The sequence below is a fragment of the Rhinolophus sinicus genome, linkage group LG05 (genome assembly GCF_036562045.2).
Source record: "Rhinolophus sinicus isolate RSC01 linkage group LG05, ASM3656204v1, whole genome shotgun sequence".
Classification (NCBI taxonomy): domain Eukaryota; kingdom Metazoa; phylum Chordata; class Mammalia; order Chiroptera; family Rhinolophidae; genus Rhinolophus; species Rhinolophus sinicus.
The window spans coordinates 22,089,229-22,111,714 of NC_133755.1; the positions used below are offsets into that span (position 1 = coordinate 22,089,229).

The window sequence follows — 22,486 nt, forward strand, 5'->3', positions numbered from 1 at the left end:
GGGATTGAATTGGCAACATTGGTGTTATTAGCACCACCACTCTAACCAACTGAGCTGACCGGCCACTTGTTCTTTAGACGAGTTACTAAGACCAGCCCATGCTCAAGGGTGAACAATTATACTTCACTTCTTGAAGAAACAAGTATCAAAGAATTCGTGGATAAATGTTAAAACCACCGTAGTGTTCAACAGGAGAGGCACTCTCCTGACGAGAGTCAAAAGCAAAAGAGGAAGTTAAAAATGAGTAACCTAGAAAGAATGAACTGACAGCTGGAAAACTTACCATGATGCGTAATTGCACATCAGTAATTCATTTTGTATTGGCCAACTAATCATTTGTCAATTTTATTTATTACATGATACTGGAGCATAGCTCGATATAATATGATGACTTTGAAAAAAGGGACTTTTAGGCTAAAATCTTTTCTAATGATGAGATCTATTGAATTTGGCAGTCATCCCTTGGGGAGAGAAGTTGGGGCCATTTGATGGAGTCATTTGAAAACTGAGGCAGAGAGAAGTTTGTCCTGGGAGAAAAAATTGACAGAATCTGTATTTTGTGAGCTTAGATATCCCTGATTCTATAATTCTGGATTACTTCAGAGATTTAAAAATGCCGTCTTTCTTCTATATAACTAATTGCTTCACCAGATTTTTTATTTGATGGATCCGTCAAACTTGAGTTGTTTTGGCAGTTGCAAAAATGTTCTTATCTTCAACTTTCTTAGTGATTCTTAAAATGCATTCGCACGATGATAACTTTGTTAATGCTACATTTTTATTGCCTATTTGAAAGAATGGGAGTCCCTCAGAGGAGTACCAAGGTGTCTACTTCTGGCCGGGCAGCTGCAGTGACTCGAAATGCTTGTACAGGCACAGGGTTTGGTTTCCTTCTCTGCCCCGTCTTTTGACTTTGTTTTTTTCTTTCAAGCAGAATTGAAATTTTGGAAAGTGTAATAGGTCATTTTCTTCCTTGTGTCTGCCTTTAGTGTAAGAGGGAAATTTCCATGCCCTTTATGAAGGTAATGGAACTCTGACTTCAACTCTGTTAAAAATTTTTGTGACCTGGAGGTATTAGTTGTTTTAGTACAGTCCTTCCCTGTCCTTTCCGTAGACAATGGAATTCCCATGTATTCCCAGCCTGAGCTCATAGGCCCTCGGGTCACTTATCTTCATTTCCTCCCCCTGCAATGTTTCCTGTGTCACTCCTGTCTTACTGTGCACTCTTTCCCATTACCAAAGAGGAAGAATCGCCAGGTGGGATTTTTTGTTATAAATAGAAAAGGAGGATAAGCTTATAAACTGTTGTCTTTGGTTTGATTGAGGCTAAGGGAAGGTTGGAGAAATAGAGAAATGTACATAAATGGAAGTATGTGCAAAAAGCCAAGTGAAAATGGAGGGTAGTATTGTTTGGTCATGTGTAGGTTGCTGAAAATCGTGGAGAGAAGGGGTAGTTGAGTTGGGTCAAAAGGACGAAATGTGGAGAAAAATGGCGCAGGGTTATTTATGGGGAGGAAACTGCAGTGAAGGAAGTAGATGCGTGAGTAAGGACCATTGGACAGTTCTACCTGGTCAATGACCTGGCTTTATATGGGGCTGCTGCAGGAGGTGAGGCTCCTCTGAATCTAGATGGGAAAGGGTCCTAATTTCTTTCGAAGGAGTTTGATTTTGTCCGAAACATTTGTCATAGCAATTATATAGACTTATATGGAATCCTAATTCTAAAAGTATATGGTGGAGATAATCTGGGCCCCTCATGTGAAATGGCCCCTACTTAATCAAGCTTGTGAGTAAGTCATGAAATTTGTTCCTTGGTAAGCACGTAGCCCAGTAGATATCTATCCTTTTAGTCAGACTTGCTTCTCCACATACAAATAAGTAGATGTTATTTATGGAAATGGTGAGTGATAGACGGATAACAAATGCCTCCATTTACTTCTCTTTGGAAAAACAACAAATGTGGGAATAAATAAAACCTAATACAGTTCCAAAATTAAGGGGCAGAAAGTGTGAGTCACGTGAAGCATATCTAACCTACTTTTTCTGTAAGCAGCCCATGCAAAACTAGCCAGATTGAATGAGTATTAGGATGGGAGACAGGTACATGTTTACTTCTCTACGACTTGTTCTGTTCACCCGGGGACACCAGTGTCGTCTTCCTCTTGTTCATTGGACTTCAGCTTCTCATCCCAGGGCCGTCTTGTGGAATTTAATGCTGTGCTGCTGCTGAGACTGGCAGATTCTTAAGGGAGATAGAGGTGTTTTACATGAAAAAATGCTTCTTTTAAATGGTATGTCTTCCTTGGGAGACAGACTCTTAGAAAGATGATCATCTTGAGTGTTGATGGTAAAAAAGAAAAAAAAAAAGAAAAGAAAATCCCTGGGCAAACTCATTTAACCCCAAGAGTGGTTCCCATGATTTGTCAGGATTCTGGATCCAGGCTGAGGATTGCATTGTCAAGTCAGAATTGAGAAAATGGATATAGTGTGGGCTCCCTCTCCCTCCCTGACTTTCTTTTACAGTGTTGAACTGATTTAAGTCCTGTCATCTTGGGGAATGTGTTTTTTTAACTCTTGATCACAGCATTTCAAATACCATTGTCCATGCCGGAAGGGATGGCAAAGCAGGCTCTCTGGTATTCAGCATTAGGAGCAGAGGAGAGATTTCTAGACTGCACAGCTGCGGTTTTAAAGCTGTGGTGCAGGAAATACTGTGGGAGCACTTGCTGCAGTTGTAGGCCACCAGGACTGTGCCCCATTGCTGCCTCTAATTAGTTCTGGTTCCTTCAGCAAGTGCAGTCACCTCTTTCCTGAGACTGCAGTCCAGAGCCTGTCCTCTACTGTCTAGGGCATTTCTCATCTGCAAACTGCAAACTGAGAAGCTGAAGTCTCATCTGTAGACTGAAGGGACAGTTGAATCCCTTCAGGGTCTATGGTGTTAAAGAAAAATATTTTACAGAAAAGGTCCGAAAATGAAAATGTCAAAAAGCCATTGGTTTGTTTGGCTGGTTCTCCACTTTTATTACCAACTATATTTGCTTTCCCCAAACACTGGGTCAGATCCTGCTGGGTAAGTAAACTACTTGTTGGTTAAAAGTTAGTCTTTTGGCTGTAAAATATATTATACCTTCACACATACTTGATTTTGTTCCAGGGATAAAAATAGGACCGTTTAAAAAATATTTTTAGAGAAGAGAACTTATGATGAATGGTATTGAAGGAGGACGGACTCCAAGGGAAAAAAGGAAAGATAAAAACAATTGTATAGTCTCAAGGTGTGCTTTTTATAGTCCTACTGGGGGCATGGGTGTCTGGCTACAGGGCAAGATAGAAGGTGAGAAAATGTGATCTAGGTGAAAATCTTAGTCCTTCAATCTTGAATCAAGGCAAAACAAAGATTAAATGAGTGAAACACAGAATTAGACCCGACTCCTGAAGTAAGTGGAAATTTGGGTTGAAATCTACTATCTTCATTGCTGGATTTTTGTTTAGTCCTTTGGCCAATCTCCCCAAGCTGGGAACCAAAATGTATTTCTGTTCTTTGGTGGATTTTATGGCCTGGTGACAATTCACATCACTTCACAGAATCTGGGTAGTAGTGTGTTTAATTTCCTTGTTCTTTGCCTAATAAAGGGAATGGATACTTAGTAAATCACAAATAGGTTAAAAAACTCAACTCCTTACACATCATAAATTTTATTTATAAAATTAGAGGTGGTTTCCATCATGTGTCAATTTGATTTTTTGTATAATATGTTGTGAAATTTAGGGAACAAGTAATTGTTTTGCTTTCGAAAAAGTGTTTGAGAAATATCTATTTCCTGTTATTTATTCAGTTATTCTCTCATTGGCATGTTTAGTTGAAAATTTTTAGTTTTTCATATCATTGGCCATTTTTGGGTGATGTTTTAATGATTTTGGGAGAAATATGTTTTGTAATGATTGCAGGGTTTCCTAACAACTGTGGTTTCCCTTGATCTGAAACTTTTACGGCCAAAACATTTCTCTCTGACAACTATAGCATGTAACAAGTATAGTTTGGGGCTAAAGTTTTCATAGGAGTGTTCCTTGTTTCTTTTAACACTACTAACAATTACCCCATCATAAATATTATTTGTTATTTAGCTTCCTGTCAGTGAAGTTTATTCATTCAATTATAATTTCTTGAGCACTTACTTTGAGACACATGTTGGGTATGTAGTAGTGACCAGACACATTCCTGCCCTCATGGAGTTTGTGTTCTCATGACAATAATCAAACAGTAAATATGTAAATTGTTTTTGTATAGTAAATAGGAACTATAGAGCAGGGTATGGGGATAGGTAATGTGTGGAGGTGTTGCAGTTTTGTAAGGTAGTCAGAAAAGGTCTCTTGATAATGTGACCTTCTGGAGAAATCTTGAAGGAGGTGAGGAAAGAAGCTGTGCATATCTGGGGAAGAGTGTTCTCGGCAGAAGGAACAGCAAGTACAAAGGCCCGAGATGGGAGTGTGCCAAGTAGTTATGGAATAGCGAGGAAGTGAGTGGGTTGGGGAGAAGTATAGGAGATGAGGTCAGGGGGGTCACAGCTGTGGAGGGCCCCATCGGCCGTTGGCTTGTGTTCTGAGTAAGATGGGAAGCTACCGAAGGGAGGAGCACCCTCACCTGACTGACGTACATTAAGAAAGGATGCACCCAATGCTGTGTGGGGAATGAATTGTACAGGAGGGAAAGGTGGAAGCAGCAAGTCCAGCTAGGAGGCTGTCGAAATAATCCAGACAAAAGATGGTGATGCATTGTACCAGAGTGTTTGCCATGGAGGTGGTGCGAAATTGTCATCTTCTGAAAGTAGAGGTAACAGGATTTGCTGTTGTATTGAGCCTCAGATGACAACAGCTGAAGAATAGACTTGCCATTTTCTGAAATGGGGCAAGACATGAATAAGAGCAGGTTTGGATTTGGATACAGGGAGGAATCAAAGCTTAATTTTGAATATGTTTTGAGTGAGATGTCCATTAGACATCTGCCTAGCAAAGTTCCATAAGCAGTTGGATAGTTGGGTTCTTAGACACACACACACACACACACACGCACACACACACTTCAGTACCCGTATGCACACACACATATACAAGGTAGAGGTGATCCAGGCTAGAGTGAAACATTTTATACAGAAGTCTATAGATGGTATTTAAATCCAGGAAATAGGGCAGGATATCATCATCTGGGAAATTAGTATAGAAAAGAGAAGGCTATATAGACTGAGCTCGGGGGCCCTCCCTGGATAGGATTATAAGGAGCAGTGGCCATCGAGGTAGGAGAGAAAGGCATGAGAGAGTAGGGTAACCAAAACCTAAGTGAAGAAAGTGTATTCTATGAAGCAGTGTTCTACTGTCCAATAGCTTGAAAGTTTGAGTAAGCAGTAGTCAGAGAATTTGCCATTGGATTTGGCAACATGGAGGCCACTGGTGTCCTTCGAATGGGCAGCTTTGGTGAAGTGTTGACAGGGAAGGCTTGATTGCGGCAGGTTCAAGAGAGAATGGGAGGGGAGGTAGTGGAGACAGCCAGTAAAGCAGCTCCTTTGAGGAGGAGTAGAGAGTTGTGGGGACGAGAGGAAGGCTATTCTTTTTTTTTTTTCATTTTAATTTATTTTTTTTAAAATTAGTTTCAGGTGCACAAGACAAAGCAAAACTTAGACGTTTATCATTTATATCCCTCACACTGTGTGAACCCCCCTCCCCCCATCCACTATCCCTCTGTACATTCCCCAAATTAATTTTCAAACCCCCATGACCATCTTGTGGTTACCGACTATTTTTCAAAACCTCTCACCTTCCCCTTATCCCCACCCCCCGCCCCTCTAGCAACCCTCTGTTTTTCCTCCATGTTTCCAAAACTGTCTCTGATTAGTTCATTCACTTATTCTTTTCTTTAGATTCCGCATATAAGTGAGATCATATGGTATTTGTCTTTCTCTTTCTGACTTATTTCACTTAACATAATAGGAAGGCTATTCTTGAAAGATGGTAAATAGTACAGCATGTTTGCACACTAATGGGAACTAATAGAGAAGGAAGTCATTGAGTAGGCAACAGAGGAAGGGGATCCATTGTTTCAGTGGAGGGGTTGGCTGTAGCTAGGACCACCTCCTTGAGAAGGAAGGCAGGACAGCTCCAGGTAGGCCTGGGTTTTTAGAGCTTTTATTTTCTTAGGGAAGCAATAAGCAAGGTCATACTTGAGACTGTGTGACTAGGTAGCGTCTGCATTTCTGCCTAAATAGGTATTTTGGGAACTACATTTTACATTTTCAAGCATGGTATGTACTTGATACCTGCTCTTTGATAAGCAATAAGGAATTCTTTCAGAAACTCAGATTATTCCCCAAAATTTAATCTTGTATGAAATGATTTAACATACTCTTCTTCTTTTTTTTTTTTCCCTCTGTCTGTCGGTCTGTCTCCTTATATGTGTAAAAGTAGAAGGAAATCATATATGTGTGTGTAAGAGAGATGAGTAACTGACATAGTTTCCTTCAGTGAATATTAAGGGAAAACTGAACCGAGAAGGAAGCTCAGATGTTTTAATTTGTATCACTGGTATAGCACATATTTATCTCCCTACCTCTTCACTTAGTTACTTCTGCCTGGAAAAACTCAAGAGACAGTACTGGAATGTAACTCTAGATTCTTATCTGAGGAAGTGCCCACATCAGAACTAGAAATCTCATCTGAGTTTCCCTTTGGGAGGGTTTTCCAGGACTGGAGCAATCTGATGAAGTAACAGGTTTGATATCAATTTCTGTTTACATAGCACCATTCTCTAGGAACACAGAGTATTCTATGGGCATTATTTTAATGGTCCAGGAGGAGTTACACAAGCCTGGAGAGCTGAACAATCAAGTCTTGTTATTCTAAGCATTATTTAGTACTTTTATGATTTGTCCTTCAAAGAATTCTTGGCCTTCGGGCAAGCAATGGACTGCAAGTGGAAGAATGAGCAATTTGCTCAGTTTCTCTCGCAGGTGACCTGGGTACTGAATCAGTTCCCAGGTCTCCTTAAGCAGGCCTCAGTTAATGGGCTGGGTGATGGCTTTTAACCACAGAGAGGTTGCTTCTCCTTCCCAGAGGCTATGGCCTGTGCTTGTAGGTCCCTGCTGTTTAAGTTGGATGCGTGCTGAGGTGCTGTCGGAGCATTCTGAGTGAATGCAGGGGAGACTGTGTGTGTTCATGACATCTGATGTGAGTCTTGAACTTGTTATATTTATTTCTTTGGCTGCCTTTGCTGTTGGTCACATCCTAGTCTAATGACTAAAAGATGGCAGCTGTGCTCTTTTCTAGACTGAAGTCCATTTGTCAAGAACCATTTTCACATTTTTGAATTTCTCTCTGTCATCAATGATTGGGGAGCAGAAATGAAAGCTTTTTATATGGAGAGGGTATCGGCTTTGCTTCCATTCCCGTTGCCATTCACCCTGCATGTCTGTGGTTTGTTTTAAACCATGTGCCAGGGTGTCTTCTTGGAGGTATAAATTCACACAGGGTCTGGCAGAAGCTGCAGACAGGATGTTGACTCTTGAGTGTCTTGACTGACTGACTGACTAGGAGGCCCAGAGGAGGTGCTGCATGGCTCCAGGCAATCTATGTTTCTAGCCAAGCCTCGAAAACCCAAGGTTTGAAAGTGCTTGCTTAAGAATTCTGGGACTGACTCACCTACAGGGATCTAAAACTTACATTGTTTCATCAGAGGGACCAAGCCCATTGAAAGCTGTGCCAACACTTTCCAATTAATTCCTGACTGGCCTGACTTTCGCTTCCCAGATTGTAATTCTTAATCAGCCAACAGGTGCCACTAGGGACGATCTACCACTGATTTGACTGTGGCCTTCAGTTTCCATCCTCACTGGTGAAGCAAGGCCTTAGACCACAATGACTCGAGTATCCGGTGAGTCCCCAGTCTCTGTGGGGGTTCTACAGTCATCCTTTGGGTCACTTCATTTATCCCTCATTTATTTGGAACCTACTCTATGGGAGGCACCAGGAGTCCTTGAGTATTAATTTATTCAAGGTATTTGAGGAAGATGCCTCTTCAAAGACCAAATGGCCTCTGTAGTCAAGGCCACTATTACTAAATTCATACCGAACTCTAGAGAGATGAGTGGTATTGTCTTCAGCTTGTCACATGTGAGAATTGGAATCTCGGAGCAGTGTACCTTAGTTTGGAGTACATTAAAACTTACCCTCTTTACACAATACCCCAGATACACATATGTGGAAATGATGTTAAAGGAGTGGGGGCAGCAGAGTGTATTTTCTGATCCATTTAATGTTTGTGGAGATCCTGTTAGAGCTGTGAGTGATAATGTCAAACAGTTGTGATGTTTCAGTAGTGATTTGGAGATTGACGTGGGAAACTAAAGCTAGTTATAATGAAGAAATAAATGCTCCGTGAAGACACAAGAGGACCTGCTGAGAATACAAGTGTCTGTTTTAGAATTAGATTGTACCAGAATTCTTGTAAAACACCAGGGGAAATACAAAATGAAATGTGTCTTCCGCTTCCAAGAAGATGTGAACATTGTAAACATCAGAATTAAGTCATATGAAACTGTCTCTGCCTTTTTGAAAATCCAGATGATTCTAAGCCAAATTTTTTTTTTTTTGGCAAAGAAATATAATGTTTTTAAAACAATAGATCCGGAGATTCTCAAGTGCCTATAAAGTGACTACTGTAGCTGGGAGGTGAAATGGGAATAATGATTAAGTGCTTGCTTTTTTTGGATGTCTCAATTCGCCTAAATGAGCATAATTTAGGCAACAGTATGAGCCTCTGCATGGCAGCTGCTGGCGCTATGAGTTAATGCCAGAGAAGACAAAATAGTTGGCACACCATTTCTAATTTCATTATTGTACCAAGAGCCAGAAAAAATACACGTTTATGTTCTTTTGAAGTGGGACAATGTTGTCTCTTTTTCTTTTTTTTTCGGGCTTCACACACTCATATACAAGGTAATCTCAAGATATTTGTAAGCATAGTTTGACAACTTAGAATGTAGGCTGAATTTTTTGTGCTACTGTAAAAAAATCAAACTGGGTGAATTTTGTCTGATTATGGAATCAGAATTCTATTGTACTGTTTAAAATTTCTGAAATACAGTCTTAGAAAAAGTTCGAATGCCATACAAGCATTTAAAGCAGTGGTTGGCAAACTGTTTCGTTAAATAAAGTTTTATTGGAACACAGTGATACCTATTCATTTACATCTTATTTTTGACAGGCTGCTTCCCTGCTGCCGTAACAGAGTTGAATAGTTGCAACCAAGTCCTTTAGGCCTAAAGCCCTAAAATATTCACTGTTTGGCCCTTTATGGAAAAAGTGTGTGGATGTTGTTTTATATGATGCTGGAAGGTCTGGTTGGCCACTAGGATATCTCCCTACTTCAGATTGTGTGTCCTGATCTCCTGTGTTAGAACCACTGGTGAATGAGAAATGGTCTTAGAAAAACATTTGAAACACTGGGAGGGTATTTCTCCAGAGGAATTGTTTTCTTCTGTGAAATGAGAGGGCCTACCCAAGCCTATCTCTTCAAGTCCCCTTTAAAGTCAGCTTTCTTTGTTTATGTGGCAGTTCTCTTTGAGCAGTTGAAAGGCTGTCGTGTGGAAGAGGCATCACATTGTGATGCTGAATTAGGATTAAGGGGTGCAGCTGACTGTGAGGGTATCTTCAGCTCCTGAAGGAAGAAGAGCACTTGTTAGGAACTGCCCATAATTAGAACGTGTTATCTTAGTGGCTAATGAGCTCCCCGTCACTAGAAATCTTTAAAGGTTGTGTCAGAAGACCTTTAAGGTCCCATTCCAGCCTTGACATTCTAATGGTTTATTTGGTTAAGGTTTTGTTTCCAAGCTCAGATTTGGACTACAGTTAATTTTGTTGAGGGCCTATAAAGGCCTTGGATGGTTTTCTGAAAATATCCTGGTCAAATCAAAGCAGTATAAGGGGGCAGAATTGCTTTTGGCAGGCAGGAGATGGCAGAGAAAAGGCTGGCCTGGAGCCAGTCTCCCCATTGGCCACTGCAGTCACCCAGTGGCAACAGGAAGGGCACTGCTTTCTACCAGCCTTAAAAAGCCTCAAAGACGAACCATCTGCTGCTACCTTCTTTGCTTTCTGCCTAGGCTATGGAAAGAGGAACGAACGACCTGGCCGGGGGCAGATCACAGATGTAGAAGTCAAAATAGGGTTTTTGTAGTGTGCTTTGCTTGAGAGTTTATATTGGGGCTTAGCTGTGAACAGCAATTCTGGGTGAGGCCATATACTCTCTCTTGCTTTTATAGCACATGAAAGCAGCCATAGATAGTATGTAAATAGACAAGCCTGGCTGTATTCAAATCACACTTGATTTATAAAAGCAGTTAGTGGGTCAGATTTGATGCCAGGGCCATAGTTTGCTGACCCCTGATAGAGACATGAAAGTTTGAACTGGCTAGGAAACACCAGTTCCAGTTCCCTCATGTTTTAGAGAAAAGGTAAAATGACATGTCCAAAGTCACACCTTGGTTGAGCCAGAATTACAACCCAGAATCCGACAGTTAGACGTGTGCCCATTTTGTGATACTGTGCTGCCTCTGCTATGCAGTCAAGTTACAGCATTTGGTTAAGAGAGGGCCACAGCAACGAAAGAAATACCTGCCTTAGGTGGCCAAGTGAATATGGCAGCGGTGAGAGCTCTAGGATGGAATGTGAGTGGAGGCAACCATTTAGCCCGGTGACCTGGTTTTCTTAGAGGGACCCTATTCACAGTAAAACAGAATATATGTTGCATACATTTACGTGGAGAAATAATGCCTTAGAGTTGTGAAAAAGAAATGGGCTCCTGCGGCTGCGTCACAGGATTTGATCACTTCAGCTGAGAGTGCCAGGAGATTTGAGACAGATGTTTTCAGACATGCCGCATGCCTAAAACATTTCCAGGGGTCGGGCTGCAAATAGTGACTTCATAAGTGGAGAAACAGGGAAAGTATGCAAGGCGAGGACACAAGAGTTTATTCACTGCTAGGTGCATGGCCAACCTCTTTGCATTACATCTGCCTGTCAGGGTTGGCTCTTTCATCTGTCGTGCCCTCGGTACTGCTCTTTGTCTGCCGTGAATAAAGTGCAGCATTGTGGTTAGTAATCCCACTCCAGTGACTCGACTTCAAATGTGGTTTTGGAGTGCATCCCAGAGTTCTGTTTGCTAAGCTTCCTACTCCTGTTTCAGAGACACCACTGGATACAGAGCAGCAAGCACTAAAGGCTTCCCTCTTTCCTTAAACCTGTCGGGTTGTGGGCTCTCTCTTTCCCCCTCTCGCTCCTTTCCTTTCTTTTTCCCCCCCTTTTTTTTTTTTTTTTAACTTTCTAAGGCAATTTCATGGATACTAAGCTGATGTGTTTGTTGTTCTTTTTCTCCCTGCCTCCGCTCCTAGTGAGTAACCACACTGGCCGCATCAAGGTGGTCTTTACTCCGAGCATCTGTAAAGTGACCTGCACCAAGGGCAGCTGTCAGAACAGCTGTGAGAAGGGGAACACCACCACTCTCATTAGTGAGAATGGTCATGCTGCTGACACCCTGACGGCCACGAACTTCCGAGTGGGTGAGTTCCTCCACGGTCCCTAACTGTCCTTACCAAATAGTTTTATGAGATTGTGGCATTTAGATACTGCCCCCCCCCCTCCATTCACACGGGTGCTCTGCTTGAATGGGTTTCTGTTGATGAGTACAAATATTCCTTTTTTCACAAGATCTTTTTAAATTACTTTTGGAATAATTCTTAACCCTGATTATTGGTTTCTTAGGAGAAATAGCAACTAGGATATTACCCTTTATTGCTTATCATTTATGCAGCTGTGTGGTGATGGGGAGATATCAGTTGACGGAAGGGAATGATTTTAGAATAAGACCCTAAACCACAACTTACATTGATCAACTTCACATTTTTATCTTCTCAGTGATATGTAGTATGTGTGATAGATTTGACTCATGTTGTAAAATTTGGATGGTGGTGATTACATTTAAATTTTTACTTCACCAATAGCTGTGTTTTAAAGAAATTCTAAAAATTGTCAAAATCCTATATTTTGGTTGTAGAAAGGGTCACAGACTTGCATCTTTAGCCATGTTTCTGCTCTGTATCAAAAGACTGAATTAAAAATTGATATATGACATGGATTTGGGGGAAGATTGTGCTAGTAGATTACTGTCAGCACTCAAAACCTTTTAATATTTCATAAATAATTTAAATATGAACTATGCTAGTTACCAACTGCAAAAAAGGCTTTTTTTCTTTTCAAAAAAGAATTTTTGTTTCTTTTTTACTTTTTTGTAAGTGGAGAAAGTATTGTGGTCCACTGAGTGCTGTCACGCTGCCATGTTGTCATTCAATACAGTATTTTTGTCACGGAAAAATGTCTTTTATTATTTTTTGACCAATTATGGTTTGCCATGTGTACTCAAATAATCACAGACACCCACGTTACTTTATGAGTTACTCACAAGAATAACCCAAATGTCAGACAGATAATAACACTGGCTAGATCTGGTCTTTTTATGGAATATTGCTGTTTAGTCTTGGGAGTGTGTGTCTGGGGTTTAGGAGAAGGGGGTGTCTATTTCAAACTGATTTTCATCAAGACAAAATACAAGAGGGCAGCTTGAAGTCCTTAGTAGCTCTTCGATTGTTCTGCTTTATTGTGACTTCTAATCCTTACGAGGTTGAAACAGTATTCTTGGTAGTCTGTACTTGGAAAAAACACGCGTTCATAGATACTGTTTAAAAGGGTATTGTGGATTTCCTGGCTATGATAGGGGTACTTTGGGCATATTTTTAAAAGAATTTAGCTAGTAGGTGCCAAATGGCACATTATGCTTAGCAGGGCAGGGTGCCGAGTCTAATGGGAAAGTGTGTTGCACTGATGATCAGGAAACTGGATTCTGGTCCCGGTCCTGCCACTAACTACTAGCTAATCCACAGGGTGTGACAGTTCATATTTCTGAACCTCAGCTTTTCTCATCCATAAAATAAATGGCTTCTATTTCATGACCTCTAAAATTCAGTCCATCTCCAAAATCTTGCGACTTCTTATGAGTAATAAGTAATATTATTATTTGGCTTTTTTGGAAGGTTATAGACAAGGAAGGGAAGGGAAAAGACAATTCCCAACAGGTTATTACAGGCTTAATGGCTTTCCTCACTTTTACTTTTCTTGATGGTTTTCCTTACTCTCATTGCTTTCCCTCCTCCATCGTCACCAACAATGTCTGCTCCCCCCGTCTTGCATTTTTCATAAATCCTTACAGTAGGAATGACAGAGTAATCGGATGGGTGGTGAATTTTTGGCTTATAGTGTATTCATTTTGAAACTAAATATTTAAAGACTTTGAGAAACAGAGGAAGTCTGCTTGTTAAAACACGCTACACACTTTCCTCTCTGGCATTTAAGCAGATGTTTAGGAACAGAATACACGGAGCCTGTTCAAAATGCAGAAAAATTATTTACAAAAATATTTCAAAACCATTACTCAACTCGGCCAAGTGGCAGAGTAGTTTAATTAAAAAAAAGAGAGAGGGCCTGGTAATGAATAGTTTCACATTGCAATTACGGGAAATGTTTCATTTGCATCTTGAGTTATTTCTATCTTCTCTTTCCATTTTAATTCAAATGCTGGATAATCTGAGGGACATGATTTAATTTTTTTTAAAGAATGGTAATTTTGTAAAACTAATAGATTATGATTCTTCAGAATAACAGAAAGTTTTAGAAATTTGCTTTTAGACATACAAGATATCTTTGTGGACTTAACTGGTTTAATATAATTTTATTACTTACAACAAGTGGTTTTCTAATTGCTTTTCTCTATATATATTTGTTTATAATATGTTAAATCTTTTGACATATAAGTTATGTGTATGGAAAATAGTACACTTGGCGGAAACTCCAAAATTTATTGTAACTTGTTAGCTCTCCTCTTTGGCCTCTGATAACTTGTTAGCTACTCTCTTTGGTCACTATAGGGGGTGGGGGTCTGGCAAAATTTTTCTGTAAAAGGCCAGATAGTAAATATTTTAGACTTTGCAGGTCGTACAGTTTGTGTCCCACTGTTCAGCTCTGTCCTCCTGGTTATGAAAGCAACCTTCGACAGTATGTATGAGAATGGGCGTGATTATGTTGCAAAACAGCCCGTAGGCCAAATTTGATTTGAGTGCCATCGTTTGCTGACTCTGTTCCAAGGAGTCAAAATAATACAGGGAAAACCATGTGGACTTCTTAGGCAAGGCACCTTAATTAAATAATCCATTTTGACAGAATAACAGAATTAATTTTGAGTATTTGCCTGGTAATTTACAGGTTTGTGTGTGTGTGTGTGTGTGTGTGTGTGTGTGTGTGTGTGTGTGTGTTTGTTTGTTTGATTTATTTTTTGAAGTGGAACAGAGATTATTGTCACTGTATTTTCGATAAGGAAACTTAGGCATCGCGGCCTGAATGAGTTTGCCTTCTTTGCACAGCAGGTGAGTTAGCTAGGACAAGAGCTTTGGTCTCCTTATGTGCCTTACTCCCTGGGGTCTGACTATCATGTGGCCTGAGAGACAAGTTGGAGGACCTCATGGAGAGCTGGGTTTTGTGGGAAGGATAGATGGTACAACAGAGAATAAGCAACCGAGAGACCCACAGCCCAGGGTTCAGGTGCTGGCTTCATCATGGCCCTCGGGCATGTTCTGGCTGTATCTCTTCCTGGGCCCAGGTCACTCTCCCACACAGTGCAGATAATAATAGGTATACAGAGGGTGGTTCTGTATCAGGCACAGAGGTGATGTTAGTCTCTTCCTGCTCTCGTGCTTTTTGAATAGTGGCCTTTCTGGTCTAGGGTGATTGTGAGTCTGGGCTGTTCAGATGTGAGAGGCAGGTGCATTCTTCATGACTGTTAAGCACGCAGTCTCTGTCACTGAGTATTCAGTGGGAGAAATCTTAAGTATAACTTAATGTGACTCTAAAAGTGAGGCCTGAGTGAGGATGAGATCATCCAAGGGAAGTACTCTGAGATTCTAGAATAAACTCACTTTTATGAACATGCTTTTGGTATGATATAACAGAACATTTACATTAAGTGGCATACTTTTAATTATAACGTAAAGCAGACTTTTAATTATAACTGTTTTTGTGACACTGAGGCTTGTCTCCTTGCTCTCCCAGCCTTTGACTTTTTAAAAAATGGAAACATATCCCCAGTTGGGTTGGGCCAGCAGGTTAACTGTTGTTGCTTTAATGGATTCTTCCCATTCCATAGGGATATAATGAAGATGACCTTCTGGTATTTTTAAGTTGTTTATGGAGTCGTAAGTTCCTCCAATAAAAAGACCATAGGAGTTCATGTTGTCACAGCTAGAATATTTCAAATAAAATAATACTGTCCCTTGGCATGACTTACTTGTAGAGACATTGAAAAGTAATCATGATTGTTAAAATGACACATTTGGTTTATAGGATTCTTTCTCTGAGAGGTTACAGGGGACTCGCATTGGATTAGCACCAATTGAATAATTATGAAAAGTGCTTGCTGGTTTAAAAAGTGTATTCCCATACATTACTTCATGTGATGCTTACTTCCCTTGAGAGAGATAACTGGTGGTATCATATTTTGTAGATGTGAGTACCCAGGCTTTTGTAGTTTGATTAAAGGTGATTTAAGTCAGGTTTTTTTGGTTTGTTTTTTTTAAAACCCCAGAGTCCAAATACCTCCTGCCCTCCCATGCTGCCTCTTATGACCATATATTAGGTGATTATGTATGAAACACTGTATTAGCTTTTCCACGACAAGTGAATCATACAGCTGCCCTCTAAGACCTTATGTTTTAAGGAGGAGATAAGGAATACATGTAAAGAACCTTAATTCAAGGTAGAAGTCTCTCAGCAGGAACCCAGAGGTGATAATACTTCCAGCTGATGGGGAGTGCGTTGAGGGAAAAGAGATGGCACGCAACCCCCCCCCCTTATTTATTTATTTATTTATTTATTTATTTATTTATTTATTTTCATTTCATTTCTTGAGGGGTGGTGACATTGGTTAGTAAAATTATACTAACTAATGTACAACGTGTACATTTCTATAATACATTATCTATATAGTACATTGTGTATTCACCACCCAGAGTCAGTTCTTCCATCACCATATATTTGAACCCCTTTTCCTTCTTCTGTCACTCTCCTCTCTTCCCTGACCCTCTGGTAACTACAAAACTGTTGTCTGTGTCTATGAGTTTTGTTTCTTTGTTTGTTTGTCTTGTTTGTTTGCTGCTTTCAGTTTTGAAAAACTGCTCAGCTTCCCTAGCTATTAAAGAAATGCAGATCAAAACCACAATGAGCTATCACCTCACACCTGTCAGAATGGCTGCCCTCAACAAGACAAATAATAACAAGTGTTAGAGAGGCTGTGGCGAGCAACTTTTCTGTTTAGTTCACCGCTGCCCACAGCTGCTAAACAGGTTGGCTCATAGTGGGAGCTGAGTAAATAAATACATGTTGCCTAATTGTAGATTGATAGCCGCAGTGCAACTTGAAACATTGGTAAGTTCCAACATGAAGGTGAATGGGAACTACTAGAGGGAAGGGAGAAGTAAAGTGGATTTGGGAAGAAAGAATTTGCCCACCCGGATCAGGCAAGAAAGCACAGGTGGTTTCTGGGAATTGGGAGTAGTTTCCCTTAAATGTAGAACGCATGACAGCTAATAACGGATGACAAGCTTGGGGAGGTAGATTGGGACAAGGCTGTGGAGGGCCTTGAATTTCAAGCTTAGGAATTAGGACTTCACTCTTTCAGACCTTAACTGAAGTCCTTTGGGAAGGGGGCCGTGGTATTTGACATTTCGATAAAAAGGAAAGGGAAGTTTTTAGGAAAGGCAGCTAGTGTTTTAATTGTCTAAATAAGCTTCTGAGTAGCTCAAGTAACGGTGACAGCCTCTCGCTCATTTCAACTGTTCTGCGGTTGGTTTTTCTGCTCTGCGCTAGGAACCTCCCCATGTATCTCACAAAACCAACTTAATCCTACAGTGTTTTGATGAGGAATGGCAGCAGGCCATGTTGTTACACTCATTATGTAGGTTCTCCTCATAAGGAAGGAAGAAAATTCTCTCAATGAGGCATAAAAATAAACCAACATAACTGTTCAAGGAGGGGGAAGCGTTGAGATTTTTTTCTGGCAACTTAGTTCAGACATTGAGTCTTTCGTCCTCTGCCAGTTGTTATTGTTTGGATTCCTTGATGTTTATCCAGCACAAAACCCAATGCAATGCCAATGTGTCACTCTTTGAGTAACTGGTGCTCTGTATTTCCCCCTTAATTCATGGTATAGGTTTTATGGGTTTTTTTTTAAAGATGATCCAATACCATACGAAAAGAAAGTGGTTGCCTTTCATTTGGCAATTTAGAATGCTTAAGAAGTTGTCAATGAAACTACTACCAAATACAATCTTTTCAAATTATTTTATTTTCTAATACTGAATAAATGCCATAATGTAAAGCATTTCCTTTTTTATTTTATTGAAGCCGTGGAGCACCCATAAAGGCTGGTATTAGGAACACGGATTCATTTACCATATATTTATTGAGCACCTACTATGTGCCAGTGATTGGTTTAGGCATTCAGAATGTAGCAATGGACAAAGTAGACAAAGTCCTTGACACTGCAACATTGAAAAATATATAATGTGGCAGTGCAACATGGATGAACCGTGAGGCTATCATGCTGAGTAAAATGAGCCAGTCACATACAACAAATGCTGTGTGATTTCACTCGTATGAGATACTCGGAGTAGTCAGATTCACAGAGACAGAAAGTGGTGGTTGCCAAGGGTTGCTGAAAGGGGGAAATAAGGAGTTATTGTTTAACGGGTACGGAGTTTCAATTTTGCAAGATGAAAAAGTTCTGGGGATGGAATGCACAACGGTATGAATGTACTTAACACTACAGAACTGTGTACTTAGAAATGGTTAAGAGAGTAAATTTTATGGTGCATGTATTTTATTTACCACAATAAGACTAAAGTATAGTGTGAGGAGAAACGACTGTCAAATTTATATGAACGAAATAAACTGTAAGAAGCATTCTATATGACATAATGTCAGGGAGTGATAAATGCTATGATGAAATACAGTGTTGGGAGAGAGGATGGAGAATGGGGAATGTTGCTGGGACGTGTGGGTTGCTGTTTTAGACTGGTCAGGAAGGGCGTTCTGGTGAGACGGTGTTTGAGCAGAGACCCTTCATGGAGACAATAGTGAGTTCTGGGAGGGAACACCACGGACTTTATCACCTAACTTTATGATTCTATCTGTCATCTTATTTAAACTGCGGAGCATCTCTAGAAGGCTTGTGTTAGGAGAATTCCTATAAACTTTTCCTATATGTCGTCTTGGGTTAGGTTTTGTCTACCTCTGTTGTATCAGGGTATCATATGAATAGTATCTGTAGATAAAGAGCCTCATATACAGAGGATAGAGGCAAGCAAATCGCTGGGTGAAAAAAAGGTCCTGGAATTATTGCAGAAGGAATTTTGGTTATTTAGAATAAAAAGTATAGGTTTTTAGATATAGAAATGAATGACGAAAAAAGCTGTGTCAGCTCATTTTACAATATTATTTTATATTAGACAGATCACATGATTTTGGTACGGAGTTTTCTTTTAAGTAAGGGAAATAAGTTCCTGCATCTGTCTCTCTCTTTCTCGCTTGCTCTCTCTCTCTAGGGGAGAGTACTGAATGAAGGTGAACTGCATGGAAAGGTAATTCCAGGGCTTAGTTAGACTAAGGAGGAGCAATAGATTGACCCTAAGAGCCAAAATCAGGAGAAAATGAGGTCCTGTTTGGTTGAAGAGGAATATTCCTGAAGATGAGAAAGTAAGGGGCTTCTCAGTGGTAGTATAAGAAACAATGTCTGAAGTCAGGAGGACAGTTTATAAGAAATTGACCTTAGGTAAAAAAAGGGTTCAGCCGTTTGCTATCTCAGTAAGAAAGGCATGTGTGATGGATTGTCTCTTAAGCCATGCCTGGCCTGCATCATGGGGGTAGATGGGACTCCTTAAACGGGTTATGCTAGGCTAGCCTAGAATAAATGACCTTTCAAAATTCCTTGGAGTCTGTTACACGATGTCACAAAGTGTGTATTCTTTCCTAGCCTCTCAGCTTGAGCATATGGAACAATCTTTGGAAAACTGCAAACTGCTTAGCATAGCATGTGGGGCCCTCAGGATTAGCTGCTCCCTGGCCTCCCTGGGCTTCACTCTCTGGCTGTGCCCGTCTCTCTGCTTCAGCCAAACGGAGCTGCCAGGGATACCAGCGGTCCCCAAACGCTCCAGTGCCTCTGTGTCCCCACCACTGCCTTGGCATGGTGGGTGCACGCCCCCCCTCCCCCTCCCCGAGTCTGGGTATTCACCCACTGCTGTTTCAGGAGTCAGCCAAGCACCCCTCACACTGCAGAGCCTCACTTCCCTGCTTTGTTTTCACGCAGGTTTCCTCCCCTGCACTCTAAACTGCTTGGGGACAGAGACTTGCCTACTTCCTGTTGGCGTCTCCAATGCCAGCACTGGGCCTCACTTTGGAGATGCTTCACGCACTGTTGTCGACAGAGCAGATTGTCTATGCAGGTGCCCATGTAGTGGGGGTACACACAGATTTTTCCTGACATGGCTTCATCCTGAATTCTCCAGGCAACTGAAATCACAGGAGTAAAATAATCATCTGAGCGTTTGGGGGTCACAGGAAAGGAGACCGCTATTCCATGGACTGCAAGTTGCATAAAAAAGGGCATCTTTGTAGCACTTTGTAGGGAGTTTGAATTTTACACTTGTAATGCTGACTGCAGTGTACTTTGTACTCACGGCAAAGGGCAGTTAGATTTCCATACCTTTAGCTGTTCCCACTACATGGAATTCCTGCTCCCCACTCCAGCAATCTGTCTAAATCACAACCTCCAGTTCCATTCCAAACGTTCTGCCTGTGCTGTTTTTCTGTTTCCTGTTATGCTTCTGGTCATTAACATGTCAACTGATGCGTGGTGATATGGCTCAGGTGTGCTATTGACTGGTCTTGGCATCCTGGGCTGGTGATACAGCCTCTGTGATTCCACACTGGTAAAATGAATCCAGAAACGCCCTGACATTCTTGCAGAGCTGTGCTGAGGCTCACGAGAAGGAGCAGGTGGAAGGTGTACATGGGCTGCTTGGATTCATTGGAAGAAGACCCTCGTCTTCTTCGGAAGATGGCTCCTAATTCGCAGCCCCTGTCTCCTGTGAGATGGGGGAGAGTGCTTACATATCTCCTGGAGCTTGGATCAGGTGTGCTTCCTATGTGCCACAGAGACAGGGTTTCCTTTGTTTACTGGTCCTAACAGCACAACAGCTTCAAGAAAGACAGAATGTTTCCGTCATGCCCTCACTTTGCCCCTCTGCTACTAGTGCACAGAAGGCTCTTGGTTTGCTCACATTTAGACTTGCTCTGGGCAGGCTAGACTGTGCACAAAGCAATGTCAGACATCGTGCCATGTGGCCAACATGATCCCCTCTGCCTTGGATCATGCACCCCTTGCAGGATTCATTCACTTGCTTACCTAGGAGGCTCTTCTTACAGGTTGCCAAGCCTGCTGTCAAGAGTGAGCACACTGAAACAGTGTGGCACTTTGTAGAACCAGAAGCTGCAGTCAGGAGAAAAAGTACTCATCCTGAATAGTTGGGGGCATGTCCAGAGATATACAATATGACTATAACATTTGATCCTGCTTTGTGCTGTTCACTTTGCTGTCATTTGCGTAATTTACCTCTGGGCTCCTACGTTACAGTAAATTCAAGGAAGCTGGATATAAAGTAGATACTGAAATCACATTTATGTGATATATAGTATATACCTGCAGCATTTATTGGCATACAAGTTGGGCTCAAGTTGGCATGTTACTATAAAAGTCAAACATTTGTATCAGCTTTTAATCTCAAGGTATGTGTATATTTTCCAAGTGGAGAAGGAATAATGCATTTGTGTATTGTTGGAAAAACCTCCTGGAACTAACATCACAAAATGATGTGAAAATGTTTTCGAGGGCAGCTGCACAGTCATCTTCATGCTACGCAGTCCAGGAAAATAAAATAACTACCAAATGGGGAAGGATAATGTTAGTGAGGAAGTTTGAGATTCATTCCACAAAGTTATATCACAAAGAAAATGAGAAGAAACAGATGCCCTTCCATTGCCAATTTAATGCAATGCTGTCACTGACACACTTATTAAAACTTGATTTTCTGTTTAGTTGAAAGGTATGGGCTTGAGGACCAGTTTACTGCTCAACTCCGTTATCTTGAATTTAGACTCATGCAATAATTACTGAAAAACTGGCACGATGGTACTGTTGGCTTTTTGTAAGATTGGGTAGAAAAAAGCAACAACTTTATGCAGTAATGAGAGATTTCTGCACTCTGAGACCAAATTTCAGATGCCCTTCAGATTCAATAAAAGCTTGTTCTGGGTTATGGGGACTTTCTAAGCTTTCCTAGTGCGAAAACTCAGTCTGATTTTCATCACATTTTCCCTAGAAGAGGTGAAAGGGAAACTTGACAGTAAGATCTTTTGCAGTGTGGAAAGCAGACCACTGCCTGTTTCCGGGCAAATTAGGACGTGCACTGGAACATTCTAAATGAAAGTCTTATTTAGCAAGGTTGGAATATGTCACTCTTTGCGACTGCATTGTCCCTTTCTGAAGAAAGGGTGATTTATGAGCCCTCTGGATCTTCTTGTGGTATTAATAACATCTTGGGCCAGCCCTTTTATTGGGTGTACACAGAGGGTAATTAGAAACATCTGAGGGTCCCATAACGTACCCAGAAAACCATGACGTTGTATGGAAAAGAAAAAAAGTAATATTTATGCCAAACTTGTGTACTTGGTAAATAGATGAATTAGTATTGAACAAAAATTTACTCGGTAGTATACCATTCTTTAAGAAGAAGCTAAGCTCTTCAGGCTGAAAATGCCCTTTTATTGAAATGCACTCACTGCAGAAATCATAACCTTATTTGGTAAAAGACTTCTGACTGTGCTTTTCATACAGTAATTATCATTTCCCTTCTGTCAAACTTCATCATCTTGTAGACTGTTTTCTGCCAGAGGAAGTATTTCTTCTTTTTACCTGGCAGTTACTTGAAAACTTTAGAATTCTGAAGGATCCCATGTAAGGAAATTAACTCTTAGAAACATACTGCACCAGGGACTAATAGTGCCAATTTGTCTAATAGCCTATCCTAGAAATCAGGTTGGGATTCAAGAGTTCGGGCTCTATTTTAGCTGGTTATTTGAAATGTGATCTGTTCCAGTGGCGGCTGAATTTGAATATTTGGGTAAGCAGCAAAAACAGCAGCTAAGTCAGGGTGTGATTTAAATCAGGTCCTGTTCTTTCTTCCTTCAAGGCACAATCTAGACAAGAAAACCTAACAATTTGGTGGTGGCT

The 22,486-nt window shown here is 40.8% G+C and overlaps 1 protein-coding gene across 14 annotated transcripts in view; it reads left to right on the forward strand.

The window, feature by feature from the left end:
* The window catches only part of LTBP1 (latent transforming growth factor beta binding protein 1), a 349,946-nt gene that overhangs the window by 128,876 nt on the left and 198,584 nt on the right, over window positions 1-22,486 (forward strand). For 7 of the 14 annotated variants that reach the window (XM_019741724.2, XM_019741760.2, XM_019741748.2 and 4 more), the window contains exon 5: window positions 11,433-11,600. The exons of 1 other annotated variant lie outside the window; for it this stretch is intronic. In XM_019741724.2, coding sequence (XP_019597283.2) covers window positions 11,433-11,600 — 168 coding nt within the window. Of the gene's footprint in view, window positions 1-11,225; window positions 11,601-22,486 lie in introns of those variants that run through there. 6 more of the 14 variants (XM_019741797.2, XM_019741817.2, XM_074331887.1 and 3 more) reach the window with 2 other exon arrangements.